General features: G+C 46.3%; 1 protein-coding gene across 1 annotated transcript in view; it reads left to right on the forward strand.

Annotated features, from left to right (window-relative positions):
- The window catches only part of KLHL3 (kelch like family member 3), a 57,967-nt gene that overhangs the window by 38,925 nt on the left and 5,482 nt on the right, over window positions 1-13,560 (forward strand). Inside the window, exons 9-13 of the mRNA XM_067566256.1 lie at window positions 2,434-2,631; window positions 4,697-4,798; window positions 8,827-8,955; window positions 12,860-13,000; window positions 13,197-13,340. Of these exons, the coding sequence (XP_067422357.1) occupies window positions 2,434-2,631; window positions 4,697-4,798; window positions 8,827-8,955; window positions 12,860-13,000; window positions 13,197-13,340 (714 nt within the window). The remainder of the gene's footprint in view (window positions 1-2,433; window positions 2,632-4,696; window positions 4,799-8,826; window positions 8,956-12,859; window positions 13,001-13,196; window positions 13,341-13,560) is intronic.

Genomic DNA, 13,560 nt, shown 5'->3' on the forward strand with positions numbered 1-13,560 from the left:
TGGACTTGCAGTTTGAAAGAGAAGGGATTCTTCCTGAGACAGGTGAGGTATGTGGGGTTGCAACTTGTTCCTCCTAAGAGATCTGATGTGGCCCTACCATCCAACCTCCAGAAGTGCCCACCCTGGATCCACACTTTTCTCCCTCTCCCCAAGGCCCCTTGAAATTCTCTAGGCCCCACGTCCAGCTCGGAATTAGCAAGTTTCTCCTGGTTTAATGCTCTGTGTGTGTTGCGTGTGGTGGTGTTTTCCCTACAATAGGCACATTCTCTCTTCTTCAGATCTGGTGGTCATACAGTGCAAGTAAATGCTAAGCATTTGCAAATGTCTTCTTCATCCTTTCCCTGTTACACATACCAACAAAGTCATCTGCTGGCATCTCTTCCAAGCTACCGGTGGGTGCGGTCTGATCTAGGGTGACCGTACGTCCCGTTTTGGCCAGGAAAGTCCCCTTTTTCAGCTCGGTCCCAAACTGGGCATTTATCCCTGACTTGTGCAGGCGGTGCTTCCCGCCAGCAGCACATTTCTTCGCTCCAGCAGCAGCAGCGCTGCCTTCAAAGCTGTCCCCCTGGGCAGCAGCAGCCCCCGCTCTCTGGCCGCAAGGCAGAGCGGAGAGCATTCCCAGGAGCACAGGCCCAGGCTCTCCTGACACCCTCCACTGAGCCCAGTAATCCAGAAAGTTCTGGGGATGGGCAGGAAAGTGACTCTGCACAAACCACCCCTCCTCGGCCCATCTCTGCTCCCGCTGCCTCTGTGACTCCCAGAGCTGCTGCCCTCACTGACGCGCACAGGCTCTCGCTCCCATTAGGAGGAGCCCATATAGCTACAAAAAAAATGCCCTCCAGGAATGGGACACGGATCAAGTCTCCCAGCAAGGGGGGAAGGGGTTAGACAGGGAAAGAGGAGAGAGAGAGACACTGAAAAAGGTCTGCAGGGGAAATAACTGGGAAGAGAAATTCCCAGCTCCCACATCTGCCCGGTTCCATTCACTGCATCAGCCCTGGGCAGATCCCTCCAGTGATGGGAACATGGGTTTCCAGGGCTGAGCACATCCCAGATCCACCTCTCTGCCAAGGGGGCTTGCACAGGGGTTTCCTTTATGCCAGGCAGCTGCCTCACTGAATATTGGCTTAAATTCGTTAGTGCTCTTCCCCCATGCTGCTTTCAGAGGGATGCTTCTGTGATTTTTCTCTTCTGTGGAGGGCAGGGAGTGCATCATTTATCTGCATGGGGAGATGGGAACCTCACATTCTCATGTGCACTGTTAAAATAATAACTAACGATGCCATGATTATTACTATTATCCTTCTGATGCCAGTGTTGCCCCACTGCTGAGTGAGAGATGGCCTGTGTCTCATAGGTCGACTTCCTGGTGAAGGAGAAATCAGTGAACAGAGTCTAGGTTAAATCTAAATGTGATTTTGCTTTATTTACACAAATATGCAAGTCTTGGAACACGGACAAATAGCATACGGGAAACCCCGCCCTCCAGAAATCTCAGCACACACCAATGCCTGGTTCCCAAGTCTGTGCCAAGAATTGCTTCTGTATACAGAGAATAAAGCCATGCAAACTCTGCTGTCTGCCACAGCTTCTCTCCCAGGACAACTGCATCACTGAACTCAGTGACATGTTGTCTTCCAAAGGCTGAACATTTGCTCGTATGCTAAGAAAAAGAACCTGTCATTCTGTATAGCAGGTAGGGCCACCTGGTTCCTCCCACCGTAATAACAATTCCTGGTAGAAAGGAGCCCGTAGCTCTTGGTGGAGAGGGGAGTTCTGTCTCCAGCTCCTCTTCAGCCTGGGGCTTCCCTGCTGAGGCTGTGGAGCAAATTGTTAGTGAGAGGCAAGGAGGCTGGGTGGGGGATGGATGATTTCTCAGAGCTCTGTGCAGCTCTCAGATGCCCCGAGGGGTGGGGTGTCCTCCTTCCAAAACTCCTCAGTAATTGAGGACTCAGATCTGGGGTCTGTCAGTTTCCTGTCCCTTCCTGGCAACAAAGAGTGACAGGGATTGTGAAATAAAGTGAATTAGAGAAGGGATTCCTCCTCTTTGGAGGCCCTGACTTGAGGCACAAACTCTCAGTGAGAGCAGCGGGTGGAGTAGCTAATTACCCGTCTCTCTGCCACCTGGCTGGCAGTGTCAGAGGTATTCCTGTTGTGGGACCCTGGGCTGCATTGCCAATAGTCCAATAGCCTCACCTCCTGGCTCCGAGAACAAAAGAACTCACACGTTGCTTTGCTGCCCAGATCCCAGCCCATACCCATTCCTCTCTGCCCTCTCTATTTGGCTCAATTGGGGGTGCGAAGGAACGTTTGGGCGGGGCGAGGCTTGGGCTAGTCCCCCACGTCCCGTTTTCACTTTAGGGAAATATGGTTACCCTAGGTGTGATCTCTAAACCGAACTCGGAGACTAAAGTTTCTCTCCCCTTCTCACAGGTGTGGTGTTTATGGCAGGCAATGTTTATGCTGTCGGGGGGTTTAACGGCTCTCTCAGAGTGCGAACGGTCGACGTGTATGATGGTGTGAAGGACCAGTGGACGTCAATTGCCAGCATGCAGGAAAGACGAAGCACTTTGGGGGCGGCTGTGCTAAATGAGCTCCTGTATGCCGTGGGCGGATTTGATGGAAGCACTGGTACGTTGCTGAACAAAAGCCAGGCAGCCAAATGAATTGATGTTGAACTTGTTCTGTGTTCTCCAAGTCCCTTGCAGGGCATATGGAGCTCTGCTAAAGTGAAGTCATTGAACAGTGAATTCCCTCCTAGTAGAAAACAGCAGTTAGTTCAGACCAGTTCTCTCCACCTACATTTCTAGCATTGTGTTCTGACGTCTTGTGCTGATTATTTTTTTCCTCTAGAAAGTGAGAATCTATTCAACAAGCACCTGACACTTTAAAAGGAAACATTTCCATAGCAAACATCTTTAATTTTTGTAGGGAATCTTGCTATTCCAAGACAAGTTGTTCACCAACATTCACTTTAAGTGACCATCCACAGGAGCAGCAAAAAACTGATTTCTTAATAGATATGGTTGTTGAAGATGGGATTGGGACCGATGGGGATATTTGAAATGGTTTCAGAGAGGGAGCTCACTGTTGGAAGTTGTCTATAGTGTAGGTGTTATTGCTGGGGCCTTTTTTTTGCCATGAAATAACAGTTGGATTCACTTTGCAGTTGTTTTTGAATGCTTCAAACTAGAGCTGAGCAAAAATTCACTTCTACAAACTCTGCCTCTTTTTGAAAGTATTAGTTGTTCTGAAATCCTTTTTGCAGTGGTCTCTGCAAACATTTCTTGAGCTGTAGTTTGCAGGTGAGCTGTTCAATGCAATTATTTTATATTGAAATTTTGAACTATTGGTTAGTTTGGATTCACCAGAGGTCATATGGTGTTCTCTTTCCTGATTGGCCGATATTAAAGCTCATCTCTTAGAATCAGTTTTCCAGTGTAAATATTCGTGATTATGAATTTGAAACTGGCTTTTTGTGAATATTCTCCAGTATTCACTTAAAATTTCCTTTTTAAGCAAATATTCTTTCCAGTAAACTGTTCACCTAGAACATGCATGAAAAGTGATCTCAACATATGGCACAAACGCAGTCAGCGTAACCTTTTATTTAGGAATCTGAATGAACATTAATACAAAAATGTTCTGAAGTATATGCCTGCTCTAGATTGACCCTAATTTCATACTGCTTTAAGTGAAGATGGGTGAATTGGCTTGGATTAAACAAAGACCTTCTCTGAACCTTTGTCAAGGTAAAATATTTGCTTGTCACTTCTTCCCTTCTTTGTTCTTCTATTTTGCACACCTCAGTGTTTCCAGGTTCAGCCCAGGACTGGAAGGGGAAGTGCCAAAGTTACTACAAGAGACTCTCTCTGCTTGTATTTCCAGCTGTATTTCTGAGATTCATGTGGTTCAGAAAGTTCAGATAACCATCCAGATTTTGGATGTGTGCGCAAAACTAACTCTGCCCTTCCCGAAGGGCTTGTTTACACTGGCAACTCTTACCAGTTATACTGGTATAGTTACTCTTAATATAGTTACACTCGTGTAACTCCCTGTGTGCGCATTCGCTGTGGAATAAGGGAGGCTTTTTTCAGTGTAGAGAAAACTGCCAGAGGAAGGTAAGCCAAACCACAACAAAGCACTCTTGTACCGGAATAAGAGCATCCGCCTGGGTGTTATACCCAGTGTAGCCACAGTGGTTTAAATTCAAAGCTTCGTTTATGCTGGTATAACTTTGCAGTGTGGACAAGCGCCTAGTTACAGGCTAGTGATGAGCAAACCTCAGAGGGCTCAAAGGGGCAGTTTTAAAAAATCTTTGGACTGATTTTAATGAGGCTTGGAAAAGACATTCACTGTGGGACTATCCCAGCTGAAGAGGTTGGGATCTAGGCCCCAGATCCAACCTCTTATTCCCAGCACATTAGAACTGGCAGCGCCTCTGGATAGGGAGGCTGGTAAAGCTCAACCGCAATCTTCCTGGCTGTAGAAGGAGCAGCACTGATGGGCCAGTACCAATCTGCTTTTCCTTCCCTAGCAAGAAAATGGCCACTTAACTGCCAGGGGAGTGTGGAGGGAATTGAGGATGTTGGGAAGCTTTAGTCCCGGTCACACGGGAGATGCATCTCCTAAGGGAGAGAACAGTACAATGCTAATCTTTTTAATTAGAAAACCTATGTATCCCCTTTTTAACTAGGTCTGGCATCAGTAGAGGCCTATAGCTATAAAACCAATGAGTGGTTTTTTGTGGCTCCCATGAACACACGAAGAAGCAGTGTTGGAGTTGGAGTTGTGGAGGGTAAGAATAAAAGCAGCCATTTCAGTCACTTGAATATTACTATTGGAAACTAAACCACGAGTGGTTAAATTCTAAGAGTTCCTGCTGTTCTCCAAATAATCCCTGACATAACCTGCTGTAAGATGAGCACGGCAACAAGCCAGGCCCGTTTCTAAAAGCTGCATTCTAGACATTGGTTCATTTGTAAAGATTTTTTTGTTAAAAACCTGACTAAATTGCTGCAGCTTTGAATATTCTCTGCTTTGTTGTGTGGGAAAGTTGTATGTTTTTCCATCCACGCTAAATGACACAAAATCTAGATACTGATGCTGGTCCCAACAGCAGCTGGCCACCTCTCCTATTCTGCATGAGATGTTCTCCGTTTTTTGGTGGGACAGTAACGCTGTCTGAGACATCTCTGGTCGGTGGAACAAGGCAACGTGACAGTGTTTCTGTTGTGGTCATCAGCAAGCATTGTGATAGACAATGGCGACCACAAGAGGAAGACATTTAAAAATCTGCCCTCCAAAATGAGGGCTGAAGCGTAGGTAAGAACCTAGCACCTCAGTTGGGTGGCTCACTGCCAACAAAATCACAAGATTCTGCAGTTATTGGCATGGGTGTCGCATGTTGCATTGCCCATCTTGTGTTGTGCGTGAATGGGGAATTTACAACAACAGGTTTCAGTACCGGGCCAGCTGAGAGATGGTGCAGGCAAGGGGGTTGTTGCATTTGTTGAAATAGCCATCGACATGAACACGTAAGTATGATGCTTCTGAGAGCTGGTGCCAAGTGGGTTGATTTTGTTTTAACTTGCTTAAGACCCCAGGGAACAATCGCTTTAGAAAATGAATCTCTTTCCATTTTGTGGTTTGCAAAATCACTACGGTACGCAGTGGGAGTGTTTTTATCATGTAGCCCTAATTGCAGCAGGTTGTAGCTGTCTCCCATTAGTACAGTATGTAGCAACTGGTTGGTAGAATGAGCCCCAGTATGTTACAAACTCCAGTTCCTGGGATTGCAAATGGGTTGGTTTGGCCAATGTGTGGGAATGGACTGGAAATAATTTTTTTTAAAATGGGAGGTGGAGGAGGAGAGGAACTGAAGTCAGTTTCTTTAAAGTACTGATGTAGCTGCTAAAATCTGCCTGTGTGTGGAGTTTAATAATAATTTCCTTAATTATTGGCCTATTCATATGCTTATGATGTGCTTAGTAAACACTGATACCTATGGAAAGTAAAGTGGGTCATACTCAATTAAGTGCTTAACAGAGATTTAAACTGTGCATTAAGAAGTGTGTTTCTGTAAGAAGTTTGCCTCTCAGATGCATAAAAAATGCCTTTGTTTTGCCTTGTTTAAAAGAAAAATTACCATACCATGTGTTAGACCAAGGGTAGTCAAATATTTTTTTGTCAAGGTACAGTCAAGGTCCAGATTCTAGAGAAAATAATAATAAAAAAACAACAACAAAAATGATGATAATAAGTAGATAAAAAGATTTTGGGGTCTGTTCAAAAGCATGTTGCGGTCCAGATTTGGCCCACAGTCCACCTATCACTCTTAGATCCTCTGCAGCAAATATAGCCAAGTGTCTTGGAGTAAGACAGTTTTTAAGTCAGCAGGAGCGAATAACAAATTTTGATATAGAGCTTAAGCCACTGTCCAGAGTTAAACAATACCCCCAGAGGTCTAGCAACAGAGACTGAATATGATGAAAATTGACCTGCTGTCTACTGTTGTTGACCAGATCTAGTAGTTGATGCAAACCAATAAACGTTACCTTGGTTTAGAGCATAGTCGACACCAAAATTTTTCCTGCTTTGGTTTGTTAACCTAAAACACCAGTTAGATTGAAGTAACTGCACCAATAGTGTATGAAATATCTAAGGAGACAGTAACGGGAGTGGAATTATGTATGCACATATGGAAGTGTAAGAAACTGATCTTGCCAGTGAAGTATGATGGGGCTGACTTTGACTTCAGCAAATCTTCAGCAGTAGGAAGAGAGGCAGTGTGTGCGCTCCCCAGGACCTGAGTGTAGGCCGGCTCACTTGCATTCATACTGGGCAAGGAACATGCTGGTGCATGGACCGTGCCACACTTCAGCTGTGTTTAATTTGAGACTGAACTGGTGCAAAGAGCTTTGCTTGGGCCTTCTGTCACAGGGTGAGCTCAGTACACTGAACTGTTGAGATTAAAACAAAAAGGAGAATTAAATGCTTGACATGGCAAATTGGAGAAAAGTGGCAAGGCTTATGGGAGGGTGCTTAAAGTGAAACTAGACAGTATCTAGTTACTGAAATGTACAGTACACTAAACAAAAGGGCACCCTCTCCCAAGCTCTGGACACCTGTGCCTCTTAAAAATATCCATAAGTGCCCAGAGCCCAGCAGTTACCCACAGATGACGCTCCCCTAGCAGCCGCATCAGGAAAGATATGTAGTAAGCCCTGCTAACAGTGACCACCGGAGTCACCCTCTGGAGGGACACCTGTTTCCAGTGGCCCTTAATATGGAACAGTGTAGAAGAAACAAAAGAGTGGTGCTGGTTCTTGCGAACCTTCCCTCGCATGAGTCAGCAGCGACACATGTGCATGGCCACGTAGTCAGTGGAGCTGTGTGTAAGTAAAGGGTTCGTGGTTGGGCCCATTGTATGTGATAACGCTGTGAGGAGGAAAACAGCCTGCATCCTCTTGGAGCTGTAAAACCATCAGGGAAAGAAGATGGTGGGAAAGACCAGACTGACTGACCGTAAAAACAGACAGTAGGATGGTCACGTAGCCAAAGGGTAAGCTACCTGTGTTGTACCCTCACAGAACATAAGTAATCCCGTTCACCTCAGGGGGATTTTGGGCAAAGACTAAGGATAGAATTTTTAATTACTTTATAGACAGTGCTGCTGCGGGACACAGCCCTGGTAGATGCCCGTCATTTTTTTTTTTTCATTCAGTTGCTGGGGATACCAATTGTAGGGCCTGGCACGCTTCAGCACAACACAAACATGATGCAAAACGCTCCGTCCAAATGATCAGACAACCTTGAGCAGCGGTCACAATATCAGTTCATTTTGGGCTGATCCAGGGTTCTTCAAAACAGGGATTATAGAGTTTCTTAACCGGAGGTGATGCAGGCGGCTGTTTCAGTGGAGTAGGTTATTCCGCGTTTATCGCTTTCATGACATCTTGCATCGTGTTTTCAAACCAGCAGGTGCTATAGAGGCTCATGTTGTTTAACCCGTATGTAAGAGCACTGTGCAGTAAATACCAGCTCTACTTTACTAAAGCAGAGAAACTGGAATATTGTGCCCACGGCAACATGATTGGCCAAATTCATGGATGAGCTGGCGTCCTAAATTGGTGACACTTCCCCATAGTTCTGCCCCCCTTATTGTGCATGTGACACTAACTTAGTCTCCCTTTGAATCAGTTAGATTCACGCCCACTTATATGACAAGTTCTACATTGGTATCGCCTTTATCCATCATGTCTGCATTTGGTTAAGGGAATATAAACCAGCCTAATGCATGTAACGGACAGAACATCCAAGTGGCTGAATGGGAGGAAGGATGTGTAAGGTAAAGCAGGTGAAAGGCTGCTTTGAATGGACACCTTCTCCTGGGTGTATCAGCTGTAGCAGTTCAGAGTCCCTTACACATCAAAAAGTGCATGTGAGTAGGTCTGAGGGTCTGAATGTGCTTTCAGTGAATCCAGTGCAATGAATCACTTGGTAGAACTCCTTCCTGAATCCCAGCCTCCTGCTTAAACTACTGGGTCATGGCATTTCCCTGTGTGGAGACAGTATTAGTGTTAGCCACTGAAAACAATAGAGCTGATTTACAATTGATGTACCCAACTTGTTTACTAGGGTTCCCCCCACACCCACAAAGAGATGCAGATTTATCCAGTGCCTAGCATGGATAGCACCCTCAGTTGGATTATAGGCACTACTGTCATATACAATGATTGATGATGATATAACCTCCTATTCTCATCAGATATTGAATGCACCCATTTCTCTCTGATTAGTCTGCACCGTGTTTGTGTCTTGCAGGTAAGCTGTATGCCGTGGGGGGTTATGATGGAGCATCACGTCAGTGCCTTAGTACTGTGGAACAGTATAATCCAGCTACAAATGAATGGACCTACGTCGCTGATATGAGCACTCGGCGCAGCGGTGCAGGTATCGATTCTGAGATATGTTTGTTCTGAGTAATGAAGCTTTTTACCAGGCGGGTCATAATTACATGGAAGCTTCCAACTGCTCTTTTGACGGTATCGAACTCCCCTAAAATTAAAATTAAATCTCTGCTTTGAACAGTGACTTGGAGAAATGGCATCGTGTCTGTTCTCTCTCTGAATAGCTTTTGTATCAAACTTGTCTATACTGTAAAGTAAAAAGGCAGCTTTTCTAATTGCCAGCCCTGCAAACTCACCCTGGGACCAGACTGTCAAGCTCTGACTATATTGTCATTTGTACTTTCCGTCGCTTGGCTTGTGCTGTGGGTTTCCTCTTGATTTCCATAGACAACTGCATAGCAGGTGTTCCATAGATCAAAATCCACCTGCAGTGAGTAACCTAAAAACCAAGTTAAATCCGTTTATTCCCAGGTAAAGGAGTGTTCCAGCTTGACCCACTTTTTAATGAGTGGACAGGCTGGAGGATTGTAGAACAAGAGAAGGAACAAGGAATTTGTGTTCTATTCTTGATGGCTGCTGAATCGTTGTGTGACTGTGGGCTGCTACTCACAACTTCAGTGTAGTCTGTTGGAATGGGGATAATATGCTGAGCCACCCTGTGTAGGTAATTTTGTATCCATGGATGAAAGGTGCTTTTGAAGTTTTATCATTATGGTGTAACATATAGTGGAAAGTCACTTGCGCCGAATCTGAATGTAATGAAACTGTGTGTAAGAAGATGCTGTTCCCACCTTCCTCCTAACACCGGAAACACACACCCACAAGGGTCCAAAATTAACCCCTTCCTAGGGGGCTTGCCCTATTACTAGCTGAAATAATAACAGTGCGTAAGCCCCAGTGAGAATCTTCTCCTTGGCGTAGCACTCTTCTCAGCAGGACCTCTCTCTGCCCCTGCTTCTAAATTACCTTTGTCTCTGACATGCCAAATCTTTCATGGTCCTAGGTTGGAGTTAATGGGGCCCACCTGGTCTGACATCAGGGTGAGTCAGCAAAAGAGCTTTGCGTCTCTATGCAGGGTCATTGAATCTGCCCCATCCTGTGTTACAGGGAAATAGAATGAATATCCCACACTGTTTCAGTGCCTGGCAACATGCAGTGAGTACGGCAATTCTGGTTGTAATGCATCTCTGCTTTTGGTGAAGTTTCTCTGTTAAACTGACTCTGCTGTGAGTCCTGCTTTACAAGGACTTCTAATACAAAACTCAGAGGATGATACACAGTGTCTCTAATATTCTGAACTTGTTCCACATTGCCTGCCAAATGCAGCTGTTCATTTTCTTTTCCTCCACTGGATACGAGGTGCAGCAGAGGATGGCAGTTATCAAAACAGGCAGTGAATTTTCCTCTTCTCAGGGGAAAATGCCAGTAATGGAATTCACTACTTAGAGGAATAAAAAGTGACTTTCCCTATAACACTACTCCAATAAATAAAGATGCTTTCAGTGCCTCTGGCATCGTTGGCTCCATGCTGCCACCTAGTGTACTTTGGGGAACAAGTGCTCCTGTATGTGGATTGCAGCAGTTTAACTTTGGTTGCTAGCTACAGGCCCCGTTCTGGCTAAAATGAGTCCTGGCAATGCATCCGCTGGCCTCTCTCTGTGTACTGGGTCAACAGAAAAGAATCCCATTCATTCCTAGAGGGGGTGTCCTGCCTTTGGATCTGACATAACTTGCACTGATGCAGATGGAAACCTAGAGGCATTACAGGTGCAGAGGCAGTTTTAGGCTGGATTAGACATTTCTCACTTTTTATTTTTACTCTCCTAATATAATAACCTAACCAACTTTTTGACTATTTGGTTGTCCTGAATATTTTCAAAAGACCTGAAGTGTTGTAATCCCAGTGTGATATTCCCAGGTGTAATGCACGTTTTCTAATTAGTTACGAGAGCGCCCATTTCCCACAGTCTCCCTTAACACTCTTTAATACAATCGCGGTATCAGAACACAGCCGCTGGGCCCCATCCAGAATAACTCCCCTGAACCTGGAATGTGGCCTAATATTACTGATAGGTTTGTTTCTCCAGCAATTGAAAGTTAAATGCAGTACGTATGAGTGAGTTGCCGTGGACTACAGCACTTTGGATTGGCTGCTGACATGCGTCTGTGTTGCTTTCTTCTGGTTCGGCTGGAGGTGAACCAAGCCACTCCTAGAGCTTAGTAGAGAATGAGGCATGAATGTGAATGGCACCCACTTGACTAACACTGAGGCCAGATAGGACAGAAGTGTTGTTGGTAGGTCAGAGACCGCCCATCTTCCCCCTCCGTAGAGGTGGTGTGTCTGCCTTTTGTTACATTCAGAGTCTGGTTAGTTTCTTTCCTTCGGCTGGCTTTTTTTCCCCCATCAGTTACTGCAGCACATCCTAAATCTAATGCAAGGGCCGTTGTAGTCAGCAGCCTCCCATTGATGTGCGTGGGATACGGACCAGGCACCGAACTGAACAAGTTGTTGGGTGAAACGCCATAACAGAAGAAAAACCAGCCGGCCCATTGGGGCTGCAGCTTAGTTCCATTGGGAACAGTGGCGGGGGGAGGGATCTGAACTTGCTGCTGATCGGTTTTCAGTGGATTACGGTGATTTTTTTCACCTATAATGGCATGGGACCTGCTTGCCTAAAACGGCTCCTCTCCCCAAGTCACGGTAGTGCTGTTGCCACTTACCAGAGACACCTGAGCAGGGGCCTGCTTGGCTTAAAAGAGGGAGGCTGCTAGCAGGGCGATCTATGTGCGGGGCTTTTGACTTGAGAACTCCTTCCCTTGCCCTTACAAGCCTGTATGTATTGACCTCCATTGCATGGGCGGGGGTGGGCAGAGATGAGGGCCGGTGCCTGTGGCTAGAGCGGGGCGGTTCTGATCCATCTTGGCTTTATTGACATTCGGGCTGGTTTTGGTCCTGCTGCTGAGGGCAAGTTGCTGGATCTGCTAATTCATATGGATTGTCAACGGCACCTAAAGCCGATGCTCCCAGCCTCAGTCTGCGGCTACTGGTACAGTGCAGATTGTGCGCTGATCACATGATGCTGGCTCACCCGCTTTCATTACAAGTCAAGGCCTGAAGGCCGGTGAACACAGCTGCAAACAAGGGGGAGCCAGCTTAGTTTTCTTTATTCAGGGCAGCTGCTGCTATGTTAAGAGAAAGAAAGAGGAACCATGACCCGCTGTCAAGGACTAGAGCCACCAAATCAACAACGAGGGAGCGATGTGCTGGGCAGAGGCGGTGCTAGCCCACTGGAGACGCTAAACAAGAATATTTTGGGGGGCCACCCCAATATACATAATAAAAAGTGGATGGGGGGAGGGGGCCCTGGAGCTGCTCAGGGCCCTAAGCAAATTGCTTAGTTTGCTTATGGCTAGCGCTGGCTCTGGTTCGGGAGAAGAGAACGAAGCATCCAGGCAGGATGCGGAGGAGGAAGAGGAGGAGAAGTAGTCTAGGTAGATGGGGCATCATGCCCTGAGGAGGAGTGAGAAGGGAACCAAGTACAGGAAGGCATGTGCCGGTACAAAGGATGCGGAGGAGATCAGCAGACGGAGAAGCTGGGGGAACAGAACAGCCGGGGGAGAGGGGAAGAAATGAAGAGCAGAAATAGACAGTGTGGTTAACCTGTATTTGAAAAAAGCAAATGCACATGAGGAAAGAGCGCGAAACATGCATTAAATACCTTCCCGTCATGACTGCTTTTGTATGGAACTGTTGTAACAGCTTCCAGGATCACGAATGGGAAGGGAGGTGTCCAGGGGACAGACCCTTTCAAGGAATAGTCCGCACTACGACAAGACTAACCTAGCGCGCTGGACAGGCATTGTTTAAAAAATGCAAGTTGGCGATGCTAAGGATGTGAAATGTCTGTCCCGTGCGGGTCTGGATGATTCTGTTCTCTGCTTGACAGGCGTCGGTGTTCTCAGTGGACAGCTATATGCTACTGGAGGGCACGATGGTCCCTTGGTGAGGAAGAGTGTGGAGGTTTATGATCCAGGAACAAATACCTGGAAACAAGTTGCAGACATGAATATGTGTCGAAGAAATGCAGGTAACCACTGTTCATGTTCTGTCTGTATTTTAATTAGTTTCTTCGGTCATGGGTATATTAAATGGTACTGGGTGAACGTGGTTTCAATGCAAGACTTTGCGTACGGGCTCCTGTAATGAAGAAGAGATGGAGGGTGGGGGGGGTCTAGTGGAATATATTATCTTGAGTTTAACAATGTGCCCATTTTTATTCGTAGGTGTGTGTGCAGTGAGTGGGCTGCTCTACGTGGTTGGAGGAGATGATGGTTCTTGCAATTTGGCCTCTGTAGAATATTATAATCCCGTCACTGATAAATGGACGTTACTGCCAACCAATATGAGCACTGGAAGAAGTTATGCAGGTAAATAGTCAGGGAAAGAGGTGGGGACAGAACTTGGGACGTGCCAGCTCCCAAATATGTGCTCAGCTGCCACTACCAGGTCAGGGAGTGTAAGTCCCTTAACCTGAGGACTCTGCCTCCTGGCCACTTGGTCTTTTCTTTTGGTGCCTCTCGTAGCTTCCCTTGGAGAGGGTCTCATCACAGAATTGGGGATGCCGACTTTCTTTGCACATCCTTGCTG

Source organism: Emydura macquarii, unplaced genomic scaffold (genome assembly GCF_026122565.2).
Source record: "Emydura macquarii macquarii isolate MOO-44397 ecotype Brisbane River unplaced genomic scaffold, CSIRO-AGI_Emac_v2 contig_2768, whole genome shotgun sequence".
In the NCBI taxonomy this organism is placed as follows: Eukaryota; Metazoa; Chordata; order Testudines; family Chelidae; genus Emydura; species Emydura macquarii.